Here is a 26597-nt window from a genome sequence, read left to right on the forward strand (position 1 = left end):
TCAAAGAAGGCCTCTGCATTCTAGTCCATGCCCCAGTCCTCAAAGCTATGTAGTGACACCTCACCCCAGTTTTCTTTAGGAAACAGACTCACTGTCTTCTTTTCCTTCACAACGCTTTGTGTGTGCATGGATATGTGTATGTGTGTCTGTGTGCGTCTGTGTGTGTGTGTGTGTGTGTGTTTAGCAGGCATGGGGTAGTCCAATGTGAACTGGGAAAATCAAGTAACTACTGTTGATGAAAAGAGTCAAACTCTGTAAAATATTTGAAGAGATTTATTTTGAGCCAAATACGAGTGACACAGCCCTCAGGAGGTCCTGAGAACATGTGCCCAAGGTAGGCTGGGTACAGCTTGGTTTTATATATTTTAGGTAGGCATGAGACATCAATCAAATACATTTAAAAATACCTTGGTTGGTTCAGAAAGGTGGGTCAACTCAAGGCGGAGTGGGCGGGCGGGTGGCAGGGGCTTCCAGGCAATAGTAAATTTAAACATTTTCTGGTAGACAATTGGTTGCGTTTATCGGAAGACCTAGGTTCAATAGAAAGGAGATGTTCAGGTTAAGACAAAGGACTGTAGAGACCAAGTTTTGCTGCAGAGGAAGCTCTCAGCAGACTTCAGGACAAGCAGATTGTAAAATGTTTCTTATCCGACCTAAAAGGGTGCCTAGCTCATAGCTGATTATCACCTGGATCTGGAAAGGAAGAAAGGGGAAAAAAAAGGGAGGTGGAGGGGATTCTCTGTAGAATGTGGTTTTTCCCACAAGGGACGGCTTTTCAGGGCCATTTCAAGCTATGGCAGAAAAACATGTTTTGGGGTAAAATATTTTGATTTTCTTCCTTGTTATGCCAGAGTCAGACTGGGAAGTAAGTCACGATATACAGGGTTAAATAAAACCCATGTGATGAGAATTTGTGGTTTGTAGGGCATGACTCCCCAGACCCCTTAGGAATTTGGGCAAGTTAAAAAATCAGAGCTTAGTCCTCACTACTCTTAGAAAGAATGCTTTAAAGGACAGGAGGAGTTACAGATAAATAACAAGAGATGTTTAGTTTCAAGGTAGTGTGATTTTATTGGTTCTCTGCTTTTTGGGAAAAATAAACCCATAAAAGTCTTTGCTAGCCTTGGTACCAGTTCAGGCTCAGAACACTTGAATGTAAGACTGAGCCCTAAGCAGTATTGCCTACTGGTTGTTAAAGCAAGGGTACAATCACAAATGTAGTGGACTCATTCATTCATTCATTTATTCGACCAAAGTTAAACTGAGAGCTTATGAAGTCTCAGAACTATGCTAGGTACTTGGGAACACACCGAGGAAAGCAATGACATCTATCTCATGAAATCAACAGATAAGGCTAAAATTATGTAGAGTAAAATTATCCTTAAATGTTCCTCAAATCACCCATAAAGTATTATCTTAGGTTAGCTTCCCTAGACACAGAACCCGAGATAAGGATGCAAGTAATTGAAAGGATGCAAGTAATTGAAAAAGTACTCTCAGGTGAAACCTGCATAGTAGTGCAGGAAGCAGGGCAGGGCAGAGGATCAGATCCAGCAAGTGTGAGCTCAATCAGCTGAACAGCTGTAGTCTACTCTCAGCTTGATCCCACAAGGAACCCTGGGGCATGCAAAGCACCACGGATTTGTACCCCACAGAGGCAAAAAGGGCAGTTGTTTGTATCCTAACAATCAGGCAAGGGATATGGGTCTCTCCAGGACATAGACCTGTTTGGCATTCCTGGAGGAAGTAGCTCCAATTAGATGAGGGCACATCTCAAAAGAAGGGTGTGCTGTCTGGGTGTGGAGGCTCAGGCCTGGGAGGCTGAGGTGGGTGCATCACGAGGTCAGGAGTTCAAGACCAGTCTAGCCAACATGTTAAAACCCCCTTCTCTACTAAATATACAAAAATTAGCTGGACATTGTGGCGGGCGCCTGTAATCCCAGCTACTCGGGAGGCCGAGGCAGGGAACTGCTTGAACCTGGGAGGCAGAGGTTGCAGTGAGCTGAGATCGTGCCACCGCACTCCAATCTGGGTGACAGGGTGAGGGCGAGACTCTATCTCTTAAAAAAAAAAAAAAAAAAAAAAAAAAGAAGGGTGTGCGGTGAGCAGTTAGCAGCCAACAGTCACAGCAGCTGGGAGAGATGCTCTGGCAGAGTAAAGGGAATCTGCTGGGAGAGATGCTCTGGCAGAGTGAAGGGAATCTAGAGAGGGGTGTCGCCATCAGCTACACAAGGACACAGGATTTATGTGACATGTTAGAAACATACATATCGTTTGTTAATAAATAGAGCAATGGATTTTTCTCCATCAGTGCAATAATCCACCATTTGTTTGGATGCACTACAGAGGAAGTAGTTGGCTTGTGTTCAGGGCCATGTTGTATGAAAAATGAGCATATCTCAAACACCCAGCATGAGGAGGTGCTCATGCCTGGAGGAGTGTTCCCACTGGATCTGAGGCAGACTATGCTCCCAGGAGGCAGACCATGAGATGTCATTATACAGGATGTTAGTAAGTGCCCTTGGGGCCCACACCTGTGGAAAGGGGTGATGGAAGCAGGAGTGGATTAAGGGAGAAGTCCAGCCACAATGCAAGCTGACAATAGCTTCGGCCACCCCTGCCCTGTGCAGATAAGTGGCTTGTGGGAGCTGACCTGTTTGGGACCCAAATGGCCAGGCCTTTATGCCCTTCCATTTACCTGCAAATTGGGCCTTATTGAGTGAGGTGACTATCTGCAGCTGAGGCTGACCCCCAAAGGGACAACTGGAGGCTACTTGCTAACTGTTCTCCCTGCAGCGAGGCAACAGGTCCTTTCTGGAATGGGGATGGGCAGCAAATAACCGTGTCCATCCACTAGTGGAGGCGACTCACAGGCTCACTTATGCTCACCCCCAGCACAAAATCACTGAGCAGAATAAGCACAAGAATGCCCCTCACCAAAGTTGTTTTCTTTTTGAGGGGAATGGAGAATCAGGGACTGGGCACACATACTTGAAGAACCTACAATTTAATTAGTGTTTTAATGTTTAATATTAATTCAGAATTTCGCCATTGGTTTATCCTTAGTTAGAAGTGGACAGTCTACCTTACTTTTTAAGGTGGGTTTTTTTTTTTTTTCGTTTTCATTTAGTGATAGGCATTGTACTAAGTACTTTACATGTATTACCTTATTTAATCCATACAAAAACCTAATGAGAGAGATATTATTATTATTCCCCATTTTACAGATAAGGGTTAGAGAGGTTAGAAAAAACTTGCCCAAAGTGAAATCATACAGCCAGTATTTGAACTAAAGTCTCTCTGACTCCAAAGCTGAAACCCTTAACCACTCTACTAAAGCCGACGGTGAAAACTTTCATATTACCCTTTGATGGACTGTAGCTCATTCACTCAACAGCGTTTTACTGAACATGCCCTATTCCAGGTTCTGCGTTGGTATTAAAGATTCAACAAAGAAACCTCTGATAGGAAACATATGTGCATGCATTTTTGTGGGTGATCCTTCCTGATTGTGTGTGTGTGTGTGTGTGTGTGTGTATGTGTATTTGTGATAATCTCAAAAGATTAATGCAAATTCTGAGGACCTTCGGATATTTCTGTGAAAGGAAAATAAAAATCTCAGGATCCCAAACTCAGTAAGCCAAAGGGAAAGGTTAAGCTTAGAAACTGAGTCACCAAAAACCATTTTGTTCCCAAATAGATAACTGCAAAGATAGAAGGCCACATACCTTCCAGGGGAACTCTCTCATACTTTCTCACAGAGAAATTCCTTGTGGGCCCCAAGATCTTTACCCTAAAACAGAGTTCTGTGGGATTTCCTTCCCTCCCTCTCTCCCTTCCTTCCTTCCTTCCTTTCTTCCTTCTCTCTTTTTTTTCTCCTTTCTTTCTTTTTCTTTTCTTTTTCTTTCTCTTTCTTTCTTTCTTTCTTCTTTCTTTCTTTCTTTTCTTTCTTTTCTTCCTTTCTTTTAATTGCATTTTAGGTTTTGGGGTACATGTGAAGAACATGCAAGATTATTGCATAGGTACACACATGGCAGTGTGATTTGCTGCCTTCCTCCCTATCACCTATACCTGGCATTTCTCCCCATGCTATCTCTCCCCAACTCCCCACCCCCATGCTGTCCCTCCCCTATTTCCCCCCTGACAGACCCCAGTGTGTGATGCTCCCCTCCAAGTGTCCATGTGTTCTCATTGTTCAACACCCACCTATGAGTGAGAACATGTGGTGTTTGATTTTCTGTTCTTGTGTCAGTTTGCTGAGAATGATGGTTTCCAGGTTCATCCATGTCCCTACAAAGGACACAAACTCATCATTTTTTATGGCTGCATAGTATTCCATGGCTCATCATTTTTTATGGCTGCATAGTATTCCATGGTGTGTATATGCCACATTTTCCCTGTCCAGTCTATCATCAGTGGGCATTTGGGTTGGTTCCAGGTCTTTGCTATTGTAAACAGTGCTGCAATGAACATAGGTGTGCATGTGTCCTTACAGCAGAATGATTTATAATCCTTTGGATATATACCCAGTAATGGGATTGCTGGGTCAAATGGAATTTCTATTTCTGGGTCCTTGAGGAATTGCCACACTGTCTTCCACAATGGTTGAACTAATTTACACTCCCAACAACACTGTAAGGGTGTTCCTTTTTCTCCACATCCTCTCCAGCATCTGTTGTCTCCTGATTTTTTAATGATCACCATTCTAACTGGTGTGAGATAGTATCTCAATGCAGTTTTGATTTGCATTTCTCTAATGACCAGTGATGATCAGCATTTTTTCATATGTTTGTTGGCCTCCTGTATGTCTTCTTTTGTAAAGTGTCTGTTCACATCCTTTGTACACTTTTGAATGGGCTTATTTTTTTTTCTTCTAAACCTGTTTTAGTTCTTTGTAGATTCTGGAATATTAGCCCTTTGTCAGATGGGTAGATTGCAAAAATTTTTTCCCATTCTGTTGGTTGCTGATTCACTCTAATGACTGTTTCTTTGGCTGTACAGAAGCTGTGGAGTTTGATTAGGTCCCATTTGTCTATTGCGGCTTTTGTTGCCAATGCTTTTGGTGTTTTGGTCATGAAGTCCTTGCCTATACCTATGTCCTGAATGGTTTTGCCTAGGTTTTCTTCTAGGGGTTTTATGGTGTTAGGTTTTATGTTTAAGTCTTTCATCCATCTGGAGTTAATTTTAGTGTAATGTGTCAGGAAGGGGTCTAGTTTCTGCTTTCTGCACATGGCTAGCCAGTTTTCCAATACTATTTATTAAACAGGGAATCCTTTCCCCGTTGCTTTTGTCAGGTTTGTCAAAGATCAGATGGTTGTAGATGTATGGCGTTGCCTCCAATGCCTCTGTTCTGTTCCATTGGTCTATATCTCTGTTTTGGTACCAGTACCATGCTGTTTTGATTACTGTAGCCCTGTAGTATAGTTTGAAGTCCAGTAGTGTAATGCCTCCAGCTTTGTTCTTTTTGCTTAGAATTGACTTGGCTATGCGGGATCTCTTTTGGTTCCATATGAAGTTTAAGGTGGTTTTTTCCAGTTCTGTGAAGAAAGTCCTTGGTAGCTTGATGGGGATAGCGTTGAATCTGTAAATTACTTTGGGCAGTATGGCCATTTTCACGATATTGATTCTTCCTAACCATGAACATGGAATGTTTCTCCATCTGTTTGTGTCCTCTCTTATTTTGTTGAGCAGTGGTTTGTAGTTCTCCTTGAAGAGGTCCTTTACGTTCCTTGTTAGTTGTATTCCTAGGTATTTTATTCTCTTTGCAGCAATTGTGAATGGCAGTTCATTCTTGATTTGGCTCTCTTTAAGTCTGTTATTGGTGTATAGGAATGCTTGTGATTTTTGCACATTGATTTTGTATCCTGAAACTTTGCTGAAGTTGCTTATCAGTTTCAGGAGATTTTGGGCTGAGACTCTTCTAGATATACAATCATGTCGTCTGCAAATACAGACAATCTGACTTCCTCCTTTCCTAATTGAATGCCCTTTATTTCTTTTCCTTGCCTGGTTGCTCTGGCTGAAACCTCCAATACTATATTGACTAGGAGTGGTGAGAGAGGGCATTTCTGTCTAGTGCCAGATTTCAAAGGGAATGCTTCCAGTTTTTGCCCATTCAGTATGATATTGGCTGTTGTTTTGTCATAAATAGCTTTTCTTATTTTGAGTTACATTCCATCAATACCTAATTTATTGAGGTTTTTTAGCATAAGGGGCTGTTGAATTTTGTCAAAGGTCTTCTCTACATCAATTGAGATAATCATGTGGTTTTTGTCTTTGGTTCTGTTTATGTGTTGGATTACGTTTATAGACTTGCATATGTTGAACCAGCCTTGCATCCCCGGGATGAAGCCTACTTGATCATGGTGGATAAGCTTTTTGATGTGTTGTTGCAATCAGTTTGCCAGTATTTTATTGAAGATTTTTGCATCTATGTTCATCATGGATATTGGCCTGAAGTTTTCTTTTCTTGCCGAGTCTCTGCCAGGTTTTGGTATCGGGATGATGTTGGTCTCATAAAATGATTTGGGAAGGATTCCCTCTTTTTGTGTTGTTTGGAATAGTTTCAGAAGGAATGGTACCAGCTCCTCTTTGTATGTCTGGTAGAATTCGGCTGTGAACCCATCTGGACTTGGGCTTTTTTTGGGTGGTAGGCTCTTAATTGCTGCCTCAACTTCAGCCCTTGTTATTGGTCTACTCAGGGTTTCGACTTCTTCCTGGTTTAGGCTTGGGAGGATGCAAGTGTCCAGGAATTTATCTATTCCTTCCAGGTTTACTAGTTTATGTGCATAGAATTGTTTCTAATAATCTCTGATGATGGTTTGAATTTCTGTGGAATCTGTGATGATATCCCCTTTATTGTTTTTTATTGTATCTATTTGATTATTCTCTTTTCTTTTTTATTAGTTTGGCTAACGGTCTGTTTATTTTTTTTATCTTTTCAAAAAACCAGCTCCTGGATTTATTGATTTTTTGAATAGTTTTTTGTGTCTCTATCTCCTTCAGTTCTGCTCTGATCTTAGTTATTTCTTGTCTTCTGCTAGGTTTTGAGGTTTTTTGATCTTGCTCCGCTAGCTCTTTCAATTTTGATGATAGGGTGTCGATTTTAGATCTTTCCTTGCTTCTCATGTGGGCATTTATTGCTATAAATTTTCCTCTAGAAACTGCTTTAAATGTGTCCCAGAGATTCTGGTATGTTGTGTCTTCATTCTCGTTGAAGAACATCTTTATTTCTGCCTTCATTTCATTGTTTATCCAGTCGACATTCAAGAGCCAGTTGTTCAGTTTTCATCAAGCTGTGTGGTTCTGAGTTAGTTTCTCAATTCTGAGTTCTAACTTGATTGCACTGTGGTTGAGAGACTGTTATGATTTCTGTTCGTTTGCATTTGCTGAGGAGTGATTTACTTCCAATTATGTGGTCAATTTTAGAGTAGGTGTGATGTGGTGCTGAGAAGAATGTAAATTCTGTGGATTTGGGGTGGAGAGTTCTGTAAATGTCTATTAGGTTTGCTTGGTCCAGGTCTGAGTTCAAGTCCTGGATATCCTTGTTAATTTTCTGTCTCGTTGATCTGTCTAATATTGAGAATGGGGTGTTAAAGTCTCCTGCTATTATTGTGTGGGAGTCTAAGTCTCTTTGTAAGTCATTAAGAACTTGCTCTATGTGTCTGGGTGCACCTGTATTGGGTGCGTACATATTTAGGATTGTTAGCTCTTCTTGTTGCATTGATCCTTTTACCATTATGTAATGTTCTTCTTTGTCTCTTTTGATCTCTGTTGATTTAAAGTCTATTTTATCAGAGATAAGAATTGCACCTCCTGCTTTTTTTGCTCTCCATTTGCTTGGTAAATCTTCCTCCATCCTTTTATTTTGAGCCTTTGTGTATCCTTTCATGTGAGATGGGTTTCCCGAATACAGCACACTGATGGGTTTTGGCTTTTTATCCAATTTGCCAGTCTGTGTCTTTTGATTAGGGCATTTAGCCCATTTACATTTAGGGTTAATATTGTTACGTGTGAATTTGATCCTGCCATTTTGATGCTAGCTGGCTATTTTGCCCGTTAGTTGATGCAGTTTCTTTGTTGCGTTGATGCTCTTTACCATTTGGTGTGTTTTTTAAGTGCCTGGTAGTCGTTGTTCCTTTCTATGTGTCGAGCCTCTTTCAGAAGCTCTTGTAAAGCAGGCCTGGGCATGATGAAATCTCTGAGTACTTGCTTGTTCCCAAAGGATTTTACTTTTCCTTCACTTATGAATCTTAGTTTGGCTGGATAGGAAATTCTGGGTTGAAAGTTCTTTTCTTTAATGATGTTGAATATTGGCCCTGACTCTCTGCTGGTTTGTAGGGTTTCTGCCAAGAGATCTGCTGTGAGTCTGATGGGCTTCCCTTTGTGGGCAACCCTACCTTTATCTCTGGCTGCCCTTAGCATTTTCTCCTTCATTTCAACCCTGGTGAATCCAACGATTATGTGCCTTGGGGGTTGCTCTTCTTGAGGAATATCTTTGTGGTGTTCTCTGTATTTCCTGGACTTGAATATTGGCCTGCCTTGCTAGGTTGGGCAAGTTTTCCTGGATAATAACCTGAAGAGCATTTTCCAGCTTGGATTCATTTTCTCCGTCACATTCAGGTACATTTATCAAACATAGATTAGGTCTTTTCACATAGTCCCATATTTCTGGGAGACTTTGTTCATTCCTTTTTACCCTTTTTTCTCTAATCTTGCCTTCTTGTTTTATTTCATTGAGTTGATCTTCGACCTCTGATATCCTTTCTTCTGCTTGGTCAATTCGGCTGTTGAAACTTGTGTATGCTTCACGAAGTTCTTGTGTTATATTTTTCAGCTCCATCAATTCACTTATATTCCTCTCTAAGTTATTTATTCTTGTTAGTATTTCATCAAATCTTTTTTCAAGGTTTTTAGTTTCTTTAAATTGAGTGAGAACATGTTCCTTTAGCTCAGAGAAGTTTCTTATTACCCACCTTCTGAAGCCTGATTCTGTGAATTAATCACACTCATTCTCCATCCAGCCTTGTTCCCTTGCTGGTGTGGAGTTGTGATCCCTTGTAGAAGGAGAGGTGTTCTAGTTTCAGGTGTTTTCATCCTTTTTGCGCTGGATTCTTCCCATCTTGTTGATTCGTCTTTGTAGTTGGTGACTTTCAGATTGGGTCTCTGAGTGGACGTCCAGTTTGTTGATGATAAGTTATTTCTTTCTGTTTCTTAGTTTTCCTTCTACCAGTCAGGCCCCTCTGCTGTAGGACTGCTGAGGTCCACTCCAGGCCCTGCTTGCCTCGGGATCACCTGCCGTGTCTGCAGAACAGTAAGGGTTGCTGCCAGTTTCTTCTTCTGCTATCTTTGTCCCAGAAGGATACCCGCTAGATGTCAGTCTGAGCTCTCCTTTATGACGTGACTCTTTGGATATACGGGGGTCAGGGAGCTGCTTGAGGAGACAGTCTGTTCTTTATAGGAGCTCAAGTGCTGAGCTGTGAGCTCCGTTGTTCATTCAGAGCTGCTGGGCAGGTACGTTTAAGTCTGCTGCAGCAGAACTCAGAAACTCCCCTTTTTAAATTTCCCCAGGTGCTCTGTCCTGGGGAGTTAGGGCTTTATTTATGAGTTTCTGTTGTGCTGCCGCCTTTTTTCAGGGCTGTGCCGCCCAGTGAGGAGGTAGCCTACTTACTGTCTGCCTGCAGAGGCTTTGCTGAGCTGCTGTGGGCTCTGCCCAGCTGCCATGTGAACTTCCCTGCAGTCCTGTTTATACAGGTATAGTTAGAACTGCCTCAGCAATGGCTGTCCACCTCTGTAATGGCTGACTCTCTCTGTAATGGTGGGCTGCCTCAGCAATGGTGGGCTATCTCAGCAATGGCGGACTACCTCCGTAGTGGTGGACTGCCTTGGTAATGGTGGATGCCCCTCCCCCACAGAGCTGGACTGTCCCTGGTTCAGCTGTGCTTGCTGTGAAACTCTCAATCCAGAGTGTTTCAGATTGCTGTTTTTTTGTGGGGGTGGGACCAGCCAAGCCTGATCACCTGGCTCCCTGCCTCAGAGCCCTTTTTTTTTTTTTTTTTTTTTTTTTTTCTTAAGTTGAATGGGTGACTCTGTCTCCCAGGTATTCCAGTCGCCTGTTGAAAAGGCACTGAGATTTCCTATGTGGTGACCCACTGTGCTGGCTGAAACAGCCGTGCTGAGATTCGTGGCGCTTTTTTGCCCAGGAATCTCCTGGCCTGGCTCCCTCTTTCAGTCCCCTTTTTTATCAGTTTAATGGGCAACTCTGTCTCCCAGGAGCTCCAATTGCCAGCTAAAACAGCACCCGGACCTGTGTATTTTGTGCATAGAATCACCACACCGGCCAAAACAGCTGCACTGGCAACCCGTGGGGCTCCTCTGCCTGGGAATCTCCTGGTCTGTGGGCAATAAAAATCCATCTAGAAATGCGGCATCCACTCACCCTCTGCGCTTTTGCTGGGAGCTGCAATCCTGAGCTGCTTCTAATCAGCCATCTTGGATCTGTCCCTGGATTTCATCGTATGTAAATTAATAGCTTATCTTCACAGGCATGGGACAGAGACAGGACTAGGAGTCATCCCTCTGCTCACTTAAGACAAATGCATATTTTGCTCATTAGCTCTTCTATGTTTATCTTATATAAAAATGCAAGTTCACTGAGCATGAGATGAATGCATATTTGTTCCTTTATCCCCTCCTTTCACATATAAAATGTGGATTCAATGAATGCTCATGAAAGCCTCAAAAGAATGTAACTGTTTGCCCCTTTTCTCTACCCTCCCCTTTTCCTTTCCTCTTTCCATTACTGCCTACTTTTTTCCCTTTAAATACTGAAGTCCTCAAACCCTCTCTAGGAAAAGCACAGATCACAAATGTTCTTGTGATTTGTGTTCCTTTTTCCTAGGTATATTCCCAACGGTAGCAAAATAAACCCCTAAATTGATTGAGATTTGCCTCAGTCATTTTCTTTGGTTTACATTTCCTAGTAACTCAATCACTGTTTTCAACTTAACAGGCTAAAAGAGAAGCTAAGAGAATGTCCTCAAAAGAAGTCACCATTAATGTAACAGACAGCATCCAACAGATGGACAGAAGTCGAAGAATCACAAAGAACTGTGTCAACTAGCAGAGAGTGCAAGCAGAAGGGCAGCTGGACTTCTTCAGTGTCCTTCATGGCACTAGATCCCATCAAAGAACCTTGAAGAAGTGTCTTCCCCTTACTGCACATGAATGCTACTGAGTCCCTGGCAAGACTGTCTTACCTGGTAGCAAACTGCTGCCTGATTTGTTGGGACCTTCTGAGCCTCCTACTTATCATACAAATGTATTGGTACAGTGCTCACCTATGTTAATAAACTGCAAGTGTGCAGTTCAGTTTGCCTCTTTGCAACTCCTGTAACAGGGTCTGGTGTAAAAGTAGTGAGTTAAAGCTACAGGTCAGTTTGTGAAACAGAAAAGTAGGAATGTGTTTCCTGGGTTAAAGAGTCACACCTCAGTGCTAAACTCGCCTGGCCATGATAGTGTGTTCTGTTTCAGGCAAACTTATTCTTTCCTTCTTTCATTTTAAATATTATCATTACAAATCTTATCAGGTTCACTTAAAAGCTGGCTTTCATCCAACTCTAAACCCACATATTGAAACAATCAAGGTACAGGGAAACTCCTTGTTATCCTTGTTTCCTTAGCATGGTATGAGACAGATCAGATCCAGTTTCCCATGCACCAACCCACTGCCCATGGCATGTCTTTGGGAGGTGTCTGTGAAGCAGTCATACCTGTTTCTCATCTGCCTGGAAAGTCCTCCAGTCCTTAATGTCACCGTGCTTGTGGCCAATGTATCCAAATAAGGACACCCCTGAAGGCTCAGCCAGACATTGCAATTTTGCATAGCTTTCCAGTTCCCTTTGCTTGTCTTCTTGAATGCCTTCCCTCTCCATTGGGGTCATTTGCAATTGTGAATCAAAGGCTGAATACTGCGGAGGAGAGGGAGATGATTCAGAGACATGCAGCAGCATGCATGGCTTCCCCTTGGCCTCTCTGTATACAGCTCCAGGACTGTCATGTTGGCATCCACAAAGGAATCACTTTAGAAAGCCAGCATCTGTTTTATGTGTATTCACTCTGACATTAGGTTGATGTGCCCTGCATTAGAAATGAGGTAGCTGACACAGAAAAACGATGTTTTGATAGGAATAGTTTTCTCATATGTTTTGAAACATGTTCATCTAGAAGTATTTTCCTGCAAAGTAATGTAGCATGATTTTTTAAGGACTGTTAACATGCCTGGGATTGGGAAACACAGGACTAAAGTTGTACCAAACTATACCAATAAATTCCATATTTAGCAGAAATAGGCAGCCTAATGGTGTTATATTTATATAATATAGTCCAGAGAACTGATATGCAGGTCAAAGGTCAGGTACTCAACCTCCTTATCTGCTAACTCTGTTATTCTTCAAACCCAAATGGGTGGTGTCATTGTTCCTTCTTTCCTTCCATGGGCAGATTGTATATTTATTTACTAAACATTGAATGTCCATCCTGTGCCAGGTACTATGCAGATGTTGACAGATTTGGGGTCTTGTAGTCATGACTGTCTATCCTGAATCTAACAGTGACTTCATAACCAGGAGACTGAATTAGACCCTAAGACATCGTGTGTGTTGCAAATTGCTCTGCAATGGAATCTTTCATATCCAGGGTAGGTTTGTGTCTTAACTAGGTGTTCTAATCACTGTACAAGACTATATCACACACAAAATTATAGTTTTTCTAAACCTTTATCATTTTGTGATTCTTTGAGAAAGGGCTTTTAGGGAACTTCATGTTCTAAAAAATGTTTTTAATAATAATAAAATAAAAGCAAAACCTGTGACTCATATGTCCCCACTGGCATTACTCAGCAGGAGCCCCCAGCTGCCGAAGGTTGGCAGTGACCCTGCAACTTCAAGGGCTCTTTCTCCCAGGGGATGTGCTTTGTGGCTTCTCTTTACTGCTTTCTTTCTACATCTGTTCACTGCTGCATGTTGTTTGGAATTTATCACCTTAAGAAAGTGTCTCTGTTTTATATAGAAACACTTTCTCACTTCCAGGGGAGAAGGAAATGCAGGGCATATAATCTAGTCTTCCCCAGAACAATCTGGATTTCACAGAGACAGCAAGCAGAAGTTAAACCATGTGACTAAAAATGCATCTGGCTACTTTTTCAAGTGTGTATGAGACAGAAACTGATTCTTACTATCCTATTAGGATGACACTTTTCATTGCAAAGTTTGTGTCAATAAAGTCACGAATTTTAAACATATATGGGCAGTTACAGAGAATCTTTACTGGAACCTTAAATTTGTATGCAGAGTTGTTTAGGCTATTTTTTCTTTTTAAACAAAGACCTTTTACATAAGTAATCCCTGTGAATCCTCCAAAAAGCCTTGTGAAGTAGGTAAGGAGAATGTTATTAGTGCCAATTTACACTTATAGAAATATTTATAGTCCAGTCAATTAGTAAGTGATGGTACAGAGATTCAAGTGGGGGAAGCCTGTCTGCAAATTCAATTCTTTTCCTACCACCACATGGTGCCACCATGGCAAGAAGGTCTGGTGTGACTGGGAGATGAGGCTATTTAGAGGGGAATTGTCATGGAGCCTCAGACTGGGATGAACCCAAGTCTAAGAGGGCAATTTGAGTGATTGGACGGGGCTAGAGAGGGCCAGAGAGAGAGGACTGAAGAGGGCTGGTAGTGAAGGCAGTGATTGGAAAGGGCCAGTGAGCTCTCAGGGAGTTTGGGCCTAGTTCAGCCTCACTTACATCTCCAGAGAGGGTGACCTTGACCTGGTATGCGAGGTCAGAACACTGAGTGGGACTTTATAATTCAGAGAAGATAGAAACTGCACCCCTTGGAATAACTGCTTAGACCTAAAGGTAAGGGATGCCAGGATCCTCCCATGTTGCTGCCAATGCCCTGAACACTGCTTGGGTGTACAGGTAACAGACTGTAGCCGCTCCCTCACCCATTACCCACAACCCACCTTCACAGTGCTTTCCACAACCTGCCTCCATCTCCTAGGGTACCTGAACACAGGTACTACTGTTTGCACTGTCTAAGTCCTACTAACCTGCATCTGTTTATGATCCTCAGCACCCAGACTTGTGGGCTGCCCCATGTGACACTGAAGTGCATCCCATTCACATTTGCTGCTCTAAGCAGGGTTAACAACAATGGCAGCTCCTCTGCTGAAATCAGGTGACAGACCTGCTGTGTTTAGCTGTCATGTTGTCAAAACCTAGAAATTTCACATAAATAGCCAGCTCTGGCAGAGACTCCTACTTTAGACCTCCAGTATCCATCCTTCCCTTCTTCCTTAGTTGAGCATGTCTACTTAAAACAAACATTACACTTTCCAGCCTCCCTTGCAGCTAGAAGTTGCTGCATGATTAAGTTCTAGACAATGAAATGAAATAGAAGTGAGGCATAGAAGCTTCCAGGAAGTCAGGCCCTTTCTTTCCCCTTTTGCTTCCTGCTGTGCAGAATGAGGAGCTAATGGCTGGGGCTACATCAGTCCCTTGGGCCACAAAGTAAGTTCAAGAATGAAAGCCATGCCAAGATAAGCAACAAATTAGAAGAAGCCTGGGTCCCTAATTCCATTGAGCTTCATGAGTCTTGGACTATATGTCCCAAACTTCTTTTTGTGGGAAAGAAATATACTTTCCCTCATTTAAATTGCTGTTTCAAATCGTTACTCACAGCCAAAACTAATTCTTTTTCAAGTTTGAGAAATTCAACAAAACCAATTCCAATTTGTACGTATATACTTTCAGCTTCTTTTGAAAAATTGGAAGATCACTTACCTTTGGGCCCCTCACTGCTTGGCCACATCTGGCTGGAGCTGATGAGTCTGCATTAGCTGGAGCTGGAGCCTCTCCAGATTGTGACAGTCCCTACCACTCACTGTGGCTTACACATGGTAACTTCCCCATTTCTGTTACCTGCCAGAACCCAGAGACATTTGAGATTATAACTCCTGCTCCACATTATGTTCCCAAACATACTATTTTTATGCTCTTTTCAGGAGTCATTGAGATATACAAGATCCTTTTCTCCTGTTTCACCAGTCTGGGAAGTGGCCAATCTCAGGAGAATTTTCTGAGCAAATTATGAATATTACCTAATATTTAAAATCATGCATTCACTTGCTCATTGATTTAATCAAAATGTATGTACTAAGATACTTAAATCTGCCAGAAGTTAGCATATGGTGAGAAATACAACAGATCTGGTCCCTACCCTCACAGAGCTTGCAAAATAATAGAGGAAACAGACAATAACAACATAAAGAAAAAAGTTATTACAGTAACTTAAGATGGGGGTAAATGCTGAAAATGTTAACAGGAGAATAAGCTAGACGGAGGCAGGAATGGAAGCAGGAGACCATTTAGGAGGCTACAGCTGTAGTCCTGGGAAGATATGTCAGTGCAAGGAATAGCACAATAGTTGCAAAGATGGATGAAAATATATGGATACTGAGAACATTTTGGAAATAGAAACATTAAGACTTGCTGATGGACTGCTGAAGTGAAGGGAGAAATCAGGGTGATTCCTAAGAGTTTGGTTTGAGCAACAGGATTCTTGGCAAGATAGGGGAAAACAGAGTGGGAAAAGTTTTTTGGGGAGGCAGTGAAAATCAAAAAGATCAATTTTTGGACTCATTAAGTGTGAAATAATCAAGGGGAGGTGTCCAGTAGGGAATTGGATGTACGAGTCTAAAGCTCAAGGACTTGGTCGAGGGTGCAGCTGTGCATTTGGGGGTCATCAGCACACAGAAGGTATTTATTGGGACAGGAGTTAGTTTACCTGATGAAAAGCTGGTGAGGAGTGTCCAGGGCTGTACCAGGAGACACTCCAACATTTAGGGAGTTGGTGGTGGAGGAAGAATCAGCAGAGGGTACTGAGAAGTGCTGAGGCAGTTAGAAAGAAAACGGGGAGCTCATTTACTGAAGCCAAGATTTAAAAAAAATGTTTCAGGAAGGGAGATATGGTCAGTCATGGTGAATGCTACCGAAAGATTAAATAACGTGAGAACAGAGGTGTGACTCCAACTAGCACCATGAAGGTGACTGGTGATCTTAACAAGAACACTTCCAGCAGAGAGGTGGTCATAGAGCCAGACTACAGAGGGTGATGACTGGAGGGGTGGTGAGGAAGTGGAGAGAACGAAAAAAACCTGTCTTTTGAGAAATGTTGCTATGAAACAAAGCAAAAAGAGGCCAGTAATTGGAGAGAGAGATGGTTCAAGGAGTAGGTGTAAAAAGTGGGACATACTAGAGTATGTTTCTCAACAATTGCAAGGATTCCTTAGAGTAAGGCTGAAGCTGGAAGGGTGGGGGCATTATCCACAGAGTAAAAAAGTCCTTGAGGAAGTAAGAAGAGAACAAACTTAGGGCACAGGTAACCACATTGAAATGTAAAACCTCTATATGATAAACATTCACATAAAGATGAATGATAGTCTATTAGAAGATATCTACAGCCTATGTATCAAAGAGTTAGTATAGTGATATACATTAAAAAAAATGAGAATTTCATAATCAAAGACAAATGACCCAAGAGAAAATAACATGAACAGACAAGAGGAAAGTTCAATGGCTAACAAAAATATAAAAAGATCCTCAGTGTTATCAGTAATTGGGCAAATTTGGGTTAAAAAAAAAAAGAGATGCCACTTTTTTACCTATCTGATTAGCAAAGTTTTTAAAATTTGATAATAACAATGTTGGGAAGGGTGTGTGAAAGAAGTGATGTCAGACATTGCTGATTTAAGTGAAATTCGTGATACTATATAGAATGGTGTAGGGCAGACAAAGCTTTACCTATACCTTTGTAGGAACCCCAGCAGGGCCTGAGAATTAGATTGACATAAAATAGACTAGCAGGAGAGAAACCTAAAGATTTATTTAATTTTTAAGTTTTATGTGACTTAAGAATCTTCATAAACAAATGATGGCTCAAAGAAGTTGCAAAACTTCAATGCTTTCCTACTATGTTGGACAAAGAGGGGCAATTGTGAAAAAGTAAAATATACAGGAAAGCTAAAGAAAGGTGAGAGTTGTTTCAACAAAATTCGATTATCTGCAGAGAGTTCTCTCTGTCTCTGGTGATAAAAATATCTCTTTCCTCCAGGTACAGAGAGAGCATCTTTTACATGGGAGTTTAATATGCTTTCAGGAAAAAAAGGAGAAGTCAGAAAGTTCTGCTTTAAGAAGGGCATGGTGGCTCATACCTGTAATCCCAGTACTGTGGGAAGCTGAGGCAGGGGGATCACTTGAGGCCAGGAATTCAAGACCAGCTTGGGCAACATCACAAGACCCCAACTCTACAAAACACACACACACACACACACACACACACACACACACACACACACACACACACTTAGCCAGGCATGGTAGTGTGCACCTGTGGTTCCAGGTACTCCGGAGGCTGAGGCAGGAGGATCACTTGATCCCAGGAGGTCAAGGCTACAGTAAGCCAAGGTTGTGCCAAGGAGACAGAGTGAGATTTTGTCTCAAAAAAATTCTGTTTCCACCTTCTCCTTAAAAGTGCCTTTATTTCAAAATAACCCTTAAGCCAAAATGACATATTCTGGAGAGGCATATTCTGCCACTCTTCAATGTTAATTTAGTCAACTTATTAAAATTTAAAATGTGTACATTCTTTGGCCAAACAATTTCATCTTTAAATAAATACCTGAACAGTGTCCCTGTCAAATTCACATGTTGAAGTCCTAACCCCCAATATCTGATAATGTGACTGACTGTATTTGTATGTAGCATCTTTCAAGAGGCAATTAAGGTAAAATGAGGTCACCTGGATGGGCCATAATTCAGTATGACTGGTGTCCTTATAAGATTAGGAGATTAAGACAGGCACATACAGAGGGAAGACCATATGAAGACACAAGAGAAAATGGTTACCTACGAGGCAAGGAGAGGGTCTTCATAAGAAACCAACCTTGCCTCAGACTTCTAGCCTCTAAGACTATGAGAAAATAAATTTTTGTTTTTCAAGCCCACCGGTCTGCAGTATTTTGTTATGGCAGCCCTAGCAATCTAATACAATACCCTAGAAAAATATCTGCACATTTTTATGAGGCAGGTATTTGTAGGACAGGACTCAAGGTTTCAGAGCTTGATTCAAAGGAATCAGAATGACAGAGGACAAAACAGCACAGGACTACAGCAGAGACTACTGGCATCCACCTTTCCTTCAACCCCTTTACCACACCCATGCTGACTTCCAGCTGTAGCACCTGCTCTCCTTGGCCTGAAGTCTTTATCTCACCACTCCATGGCAGGAGTTGCCAGGACATTGGCACTATTAATGCACATTCACTCCTCTCCCCATTCCAGCACCAGTCAGTCAATGACTGATGAGAGCTCCCTCAACCTTGGGTGGGGTAATGCTGAGATAAGTATTTTATACAAGCTCCCAGAGTTTTCTCAGCTGTATTAAGTTCCAGTTATCCAGCAGGTAGCTAGTTTAATAACGCATTCCTTTACTGGATGCTTCCTTGATCAATCTCCAGTGTAGAGTCATTATTGCAGTTGCAGGCTTCTATATAAACAGCATTCTCCCTCTTGTCTTTCTTTTTTATTATCATAGTCAAACATCATCTTTTCCACGACTTGGTTTCCACCAGTAGATGGTCCTCCACCTCCTCCCTAGCATGAGATATACATCCCACTGCCACTGGTCTATAAATGTTCTGTTTATGTGTATTGTATCACAATAAAACATGTCAAGACCAATAAATAAGTAAATAAATGTTCTGTTTTGCTTCAGAGGAAAGCTCTGATTTATCCTAGATATAAGAAGTAACCTTGAAAGGAGCCCCAAGAGATACCTTAACAAAAGTCACAAACTACATGCTTTCAGGGGACAGGCAGGTGATATAAATGGATGCCATAGACCATTGTGAACAGTGGGACCCGGGATGAGAAAGAAAATGAATGCACACTTAAGAGTACCATACAGTGAGTATGTCACTCTCCCTGATGAAGAAAGACATTTGTAATAGTTGACTCAACTAAAAATTAAGATGGCACTTCAGGAAATATGGTGCCCAGCATAGATTTACTAATTGACATTTCATAGTTCATAGTGGCTTGGGATGCCAGAAAAGTCTTCCATTGCCAGTGAGCCCTCTGCTCCTTAGCTCCACTTTATCACTTTGCATTTCCTTCTCAGGCCTCTACCATCTCACCTCTACTCAACTGAAACTACACTGTAGGGTCACCAGTACTCTAATTGCCAAAGTCAATGACACCATCTAAGTCCACATCCCGCTTGACCTCTCTGCATCTGTTAAAATAAATTTTGTTTTTCAAGCCCACTGGTCCGGCATGTTTTGTTATGGCAGCCCTAGGATGGGCTTCCTCAAAGTTCTGTCAGCTTTTTCATTTGGAAATGCTACCCTGCTTTTGGTCACCCCTGTCTTTCTGATTCTACTCTTTGTCAGTCTCCTTTGCCAATTCCTCTTCCTCTGCCTGTCCCTTAATGTCTGGTATTCCTCAAGGTTCCGTTTTCAACCTTTCCTCTTCAGACTCTATCCAATTTTCCTTAACAAGTTCATCTGATCCTAAGGCCTCAAAACTTTAGATGCTATTTCCACTCTCTCCCCAGCTCCTATGCCATATTTCCAAATGACCATTGCACATCTCCACTTGGATGGCCTATGTGGCAGAGATTTCCTACCTATTCTCCAAAACCCATTCTCGTCCTTCCAAGGAACCCAGGTTTCTCACAGTGAGCTCCCAACTGTTTCACAATATTTGATTCTTCTTAAATTACTTCACAATGTCCCACAATTTGAAGTTTTATGGTCTCTCATGGGAGACCATAAAAGCCACCAGCAGAAAAACTGATGTGGATCTGATGTGAATAGACAGTGGCTCATCCAGGTTTTTGTTTTGTTTTGTTTTGTTTGTTTTGTTTTGTTTTGTTTTGTTTTAGCTCAGCATACAGCTAACACTAGCAGTACTCAAGCAAGAGTGGGCTTTGCAATTTCAGTTTCTTAGATGGGTGTTCTCCAGGTAGAGCTCCATCTTAAAAGGAAAAGAGGTAAGTGACAGTGCCCTTTCTGAGCCAGATAGCCTTTTTCATAACATTGTTATATGCTTGGAAGATAGCTGAAAACTTGTTTGCCTTTTAAATTTGATTTCATTATCCAGAGACTATCTCCCTCCATTCTAATAGATAAGTCAGCTATGGGATGGCCTGTGAAGCAAGATGTGGCAGCCAACCTTCACAGGCTTCGGGTACAGGAGACCAATCCTAACTGGACATCTCACAGCTGACTGGGGCAAATTGTGGAGCCTCTCAGGGCTCACCTCCATCAGTCAAAATAACAGCATCTTTTTGAGGGTGTATTGTGAAGATAAAGGGAAATAACAAATGTGGATAACATGGCATCTACCACACGATCGTAATTATCGCCATGCCTCAGATACTGTACTAGACACTTCGCACACTATCTCAGCAATCATACAGTCCTGCCAGGTAAGCCTTATCAGTCCCGGCTTTACAGATTAGGAAATGGAGACTTAAAGGCTCACTCCTGTAATCTCACTAGTTTGGGAGGCCGAGGCAGGCAGATCACCTGATGTCAGGAGTTCAAGACCAGCCTGGCCAACATGGTGAAACCCCCATCTCTAATAAAAAAAAATTAGCCAGGTGTGGTGGCACACACCTGTAATCCCAGCTACTCAGGAGGCTGAGGCACAAGAATCACTTGAACCTGGGAGGCGGATTGCAGTGAGTCAAGATCACGCCACAGCACTCCAGCCTGGGCAACAGAGCGAGACCCTGTCTCAAAAAATAAAAACAAACAAAACAAAACAAAAAATACCACGGCTAGTAAATGGTTGGGACTTGAACCCATGTCTGCCTGTCTATAAAAACATGTGTTCTGTCCACTACACCATGAGTAAATGCTCAACAAATGTTCATTTCCTATCTGTCACTATGCAGGTAACTTCACAGCCCTTTGTATAGCATCATAGCTTAGCACTTCCAAGTTGTCAGTGCCACTCCAGGATCAATTATAGCACCCTAGATACAACTCTGCAAAATTTCAGCTTTGTTTCTTTTTTTTTTTTCTTAACAGCAATAAAGCAGTAGCAGTCTTTTAGTTGTGCCATTGCATTAAAATTCATTTGAAGGTAATACTAATAAATTTGGGTATTCTTTTTTCCAAACACATTGCAAATCTAAGCATTATCTGGCTACCACAGTTATCACTTTTTCTTCTTCCTTCTTGAATAAGAAAGTGAAGGCCTGAGCTAGCTGGGTCCCCAAAGAGAAAGGAAATGCAAATGCAGTGGGTATACAATGTCTTATACTCATTGGCCTCTTACCTATTGCTTGTGAAAAGGAACAAATATAATTATTTTCTAGTTTTAAAAAATAACAGGTGGAGGCCAGGTGCAGTGGCTTACACCTTTAATCCCAGTACTTTGGGAAGCCAAAGTTGGTGGATCACTTCAGGTCAGGAGTTCAAGACCAGACTGACCAATATGGTGAAACCTTATCTCTATTAAACATACAAAAATTAGCCAGGTGTAGTGCTGTGTGCCTGTAATCTCAGCTACTTGGGAGGCTGAGACAGGAGAATTGCTTGAACCTGAGAGGCAGAGGTTGCAGTGAGCCAAGATCACATCACTGCACTCCAGCCTGGGCAAGAGAGCGAGACTCAGTCTCAAATAATAATAATAATAAAAAATTTTAAAAACAGGTGGAAAGAATTATGAATATATAGCCACTGATTAGCAATATGGCTGCACATTGGAATCACCTGAGGAGATTTAAAAACAATTACTGCCTGTGTCCCACCCCTAGCAATCTGGCTTAACTAGTCTGGGGTATAATCTAGAATCAAGATGTTTAAAAATTCCCCAGATGGTTCTAACCTGCAGCCAGGGTTGAGAATCACTGGCTAAGCAGATCACAGACAGAATTCGTGTCTCAAAAACTCCATGAGAGAGCCTTAAGTCAGATATCTGGGTTGAATGTCAGCTTCACCACCTACTAGCTTTGTAACCTTGGGCAAGTCACTTCACTTCCCCATGTTCCCTTTTGCCTGTTTAGAAAATGGGGCTCATTGGGCCAGGCACAGTGGCTCACACATGTAATCTCGGCACTTTGGGAGGCCAAGGCAGGAGAATCACCTGAGGTCAGGAGTTCAAGACCAACCTGGCCAATATGGCGAAACCCTGTCTCTACTAAAAATACAAAAATTAGCCTAGCATGGTGGTAGATGCCTGTAATCCCAGCTACTTGGGAGGCTGAGGCAGAAGAATCACTTGAACCCAGGAGGCAGAGGTTGCAGTGAGTCGAGATCATGCCATTGTATTCCAGCCTGGATGACAAGAGCAAAACTCTGTCTCAAAAAATAGAAAAGAAAATGGGGCTCATAATATCTCATGATATGGAAAGAATTTGGTAAGGACACATTGAAAAAGCACTTAGCACAGTCTCTATCATAGGAAGGTGAACAGAAAGTTATTATTGTTGAACTGTGATTCTGCCCTGAAATTTTCATGACATGAGCAAGACTGGCATAGGGGATTCAGCTCTCAAGGGTAAATGTACCAGAGGGGTGGCCCTTTATTTAAGTACTTTGTTCTCATCCACCACAAAATGAACCTGTTTTCAAGATAAGTACTTCTGATCTAACACAAAATGTACCTTAGACATTTCTTGGGTGAGGAAAGTAAATATCTTCAAGAAACCATCCTAAGGAGCATGTACTTGTTGGCTCTGGGAAGAATCACTGACTCAGGATAACGTAGAGGAAGGAATCTTTTTAGTTGGTTTGGGCTCTAGGGACTTTACGATATCCCTTTAAACTTGCCACCTTTCATTTGCAAACTTTTGGAGGGTAGTTTTCCCCAAACTGGTACCTGGCAAGTGAGACATGATTTTGTATGTAAAGGTGTGATTCGTGAGGAGTTGTAGGGCAGTGAATTTGAGGCTTTCACATCTTTCCTTTGTACAGATAAACTGCCTAGAAGTTAGCATCAAGTATGTAATGTTGTTCTCCAGGCAGACAGAACACTCATTCCTAGCAGTGTGACAAGGCCAGCAACACTCCTTATAGATCCAGGAAAGATCAAAGTAAATATGTATATTCAAATACATCACCTGAGTGGGTAAAGGAAGTTAAATTAAATCCCTTTAAATAAGAGATGCTTCTAAAACAGTTTATTATTTGAGATCTTCGAATGAGAAAGAACAGGAGTTGAAATTTTTATTTTTAAAGGGTCCCTCTGGCTACTGTTAGCAGAAGCAGATGGATTTGGGATACATTTTAGAGGCTGAACTGACAGAACTTGCTATTTTGGCCTGGAATTGGTACAGAGAGCAGACGAGAAAATCAAAGAGGAATCCTAGATATGTGGTTCAAGCAACTGGTTGGTTGATGTCATTTTCTGGGATATAGAAGGTAGGGAGAATAGGTTTAGGAGAGGAAATCAAGAGTTGTCTTTGGGCCTGGGCACGGTGGCTCATGCCTATAATCCCAACACTTTGGGAGGCCAAGGCAGATGGCTCAAGACCAGCCTAGGCAACATGGTGAAACCCTCTCTCTACAAAAAATAGAAAAGAAAAAATTAGCTAGGTGTGGTGGCATGCACCTATAGTCCCAATTACTTGAGAGGCTGAAGTAGGAGGATCACCTGACCCCCATAAAGTTGAGTCTGCAGTGAGCCATGATCCTGCCACTGCATTCCAACCTAAGTGATAGAGTAAGACCCCGTCTCAAAAAAAAAAAAAAAAAAAAGAGTTCTGTTTGGGCATGAAAATGTTTGATGCTTATTAAACATTTGGGTGGAGATGTCGAGTAGGCAGTGGGAAATCTAAGTCTGTACCTTAGGGGTGAGAACAGGTGCTCTCTCAGCAGTCACTGGCAATACATGATATTTAAATTCATGGGACTGCAGGAGCTCATCTTGGGAGAGAATATAAAGAAGCCCTTTCCCCTCATTCTATAGGTGAGGGAACTATGCTCAGAATAAATGTATCCTGTTTTCACAGTGAATTAGCAATAGAATCAGGATTAGAATCCAAATCTAATCCCACGGAGGGATTCCAGGATGCAGGACTTGCAGTGCTAAAACCATGGAAGTTCCAGGCAGTCAGGGACGGTTGATCAGCCTATTCCTAGGCCAATGATCATCTAACCATTTTCTCTTGGGAACCTGGAAGTGACTGATTGCTGTGAGTGTTTGTTTATTCTTGTTTTCAAAGGAAGATTGTTTTCATTCTTTTCTACGTCAATGAAATATTATGGAAGAAGAATTAGCTTTTCCCGAGAGGAAATTACAAAGTGGTAATTACCATGTTTTCTTGCTCCTCCTGGAATAATTAGAGCAAGAAAGACAATATTTTTGGTCGTGGCACATGATTAACTCTCAAGACAAAGCTGAAATCTCAGCTGGAGGGAGAGGGGCAAGAGAGAATAAAGTGCCCCAAACTGAGCTCAGCATCTCCCTGAACTCAGCGATGACTCCTGACTCCTCTGCTTATGTTGCTATCACATCCTTTCTCTCCCCTTCCTCTACCTTTATCACCCCCTTCCTGATATCACTCCAGTTTCCTAGCTCTATAAATTTGTCCTCATCAACGTGCCTTGCATGTGCCATTCAATGATCCAATCTATACAAAATTGCTCAAAACAGAAACTCTGGAGTCACCCTTGACCTTCCTTTCTCCCTCTCTGATGGAATCTTGTCTCCCACACTTCTCAAATGCCTCTTATATCTGTCTTTTCCTCTCATGTCTCACAACCACCACCTTAGCACAGGCCACCAAAACTCCTGGATTTCTGCAGAAGTCTACTGCCTTCTTTACCTCCCACTTTGCCTCTAATCCGGGCTCCACACTGATGACAAAATTATCTTTTTAAAATGTAAATCTGATTATAACATTTGCTGTCCTCAACATTTAGGCTTTTTAAATTTTAAAATTTTTATTGATATATAATAGTTGTACATATTTTGGGGGTACAGATGCTATTTTGATGCCTGTCTACAATGTGTAATGATCAAATTAGGGTCATTGGAATATCCATCACCTCAAACATTGATCTTTTCTTTGTGTTGGGAACATTACAATTCTTCTCTTCCAGCTATTCTGAAATACACAATAAATTATTGTTAACTATAATTTCCTTACTGTACTATCAAATACTAGGACTTATGCCTTTTATCTAACTGTATTTTTGTACTCCTTAAGATTTAGACTTTACAAAGACCGGCTTCCTCCATATTTACTTCAAAATCTGGCTCCTTCAATCACCTCCAGTCAGTTTCTATATTCAGATCAGATATTTTTGGATCTTCTCATTGGGAAGATGGGAGATCATCTTATGTTTGAGATTGCTTTGCTTGTGGCAGTGATTCAGTGACTGAATGTAAAGGAATCATCTCTCCTTCCTCTCAGCTAGGATCCCTACCTTCAGTCACCCTCCCTGCAGTTCAGCCTATCCTACTGCACAATGAAAGGAGTAGCTGTGGTGTGCTGGGAGTATCGATCTTGGAGTCAGGCCCCAATAGAATTCTAGCTCTGTCACTTTCAATCCATCTGACCTTGGGCAAATCATTTAACTTGCCTGAACTTCATTTGCCTAATCTGTAAAATGAAGGCACTTCATAAATGTTAATTAAATCTGAACCTTCCCTGCTCCAAATTTTTAGTAACTCTCATTGCCAGACTTAACCAATTTCTCAGTCTAGCTGGTTTTCAAAACCCTCCCTGTGTCTGCAGCTTTAACTAACTTGCATATACTTTATGCGACACACCCGGCTACCTGCAGCGCTCTTGGTGCCCATCACACTGTGCCTTAAGCACAAATGTCCACTGGTGCATCCCTTTCGTCACTGCTGTTGCACTCATTCACCTTCCGAGGTTCCATTGCTACCTCATTCTGCAATGAAACTTTTCTTAATCCCTCGACCAAATGTAATCTCTCCCTCTGCTAAATGCCCCAACTCTCTATATATAGTTTATGGTACCAATCTATTCATATTATAGAAGTTCTTGTGCTTGTCTAGTAAGTGATTAGGATCCTCCATTTTATTGTAAGGACCTAAGTACCATAGGACATACTATGTTGAGCATTCCATGTGCTCGACAAATATTTATTGAATTTAAAGTAGTTACAGGACAAGGACATTAGCAAAATCTATCATCTAAATGCCTAATTAGGCATCTATTAATTCGTTTGTTCACTTTTCAAGCATTCACTGAGTGTTGTTTAGGTCCTGGAGATTTATAGAGAATTTTAGACAGAGTTTCAACCTTGAATGATCTCATAACCTAATCAGACAGCTAAAATATAATGTGATAAATGCATAACAGGAAATCAGCAAATAAATGAACATGATTACAAATACTTTATTTTACTGATTACAGTGAAATTCCTCAAAAGATTCCATTTTAGTCTTTGTAAAGTCCTACAGTTTAGATACATAAACCCATCCATGTTTGTTTAGGTAGAAGGATCAGGGAATTATTACTTGTTGAATGCCTATTAGGTACTGTATTAGT

General features: G+C 41.6%; 1 protein-coding gene and 1 long non-coding RNA gene across 4 annotated transcripts in view; one reads left to right on the top strand and one right to left on the bottom strand.

Annotated features, from left to right (window-relative positions):
• The window catches only part of BAALC (BAALC binder of MAP3K1 and KLF4), a 132761-nt gene extending 119461 nt beyond the window's left edge, over window positions 1-13300 (top strand). For all 3 annotated transcript variants that reach the window (XM_032251464.1, XM_032251474.1, XM_032251484.1), the window contains one exon: window positions 11012-13300. In XM_032251464.1, coding sequence (XP_032107355.1) covers window positions 11012-11122 — 111 coding nt within the window. In that variant the 3' untranslated portion in view covers window positions 11123-13300. The remainder of the gene's footprint in view (window positions 1-11011) is intronic.
• On the bottom strand, window positions 263-17286 carry LOC116532383. Its single transcript, XR_004260850.1, has 2 exons — window positions 14843-17286; window positions 263-530 (listed from the first exon to the last, which is right to left on the bottom strand). It is a non-coding gene; the product is annotated as an uncharacterized LOC116532383 (long non-coding RNA).
• Between the last annotated feature and the right edge of the window lie 9311 nt (window positions 17287-26597).

The sequence above is a fragment of the Sapajus apella genome, unplaced genomic scaffold (genome assembly GCF_009761245.1).
Source record: "Sapajus apella isolate SASKATOON/1434 unplaced genomic scaffold, GSC_monkey_1.0 scaffold3, whole genome shotgun sequence".
NCBI classification, from domain to species: Eukaryota; Metazoa; Chordata; class Mammalia; order Primates; family Cebidae; genus Sapajus; species Sapajus apella.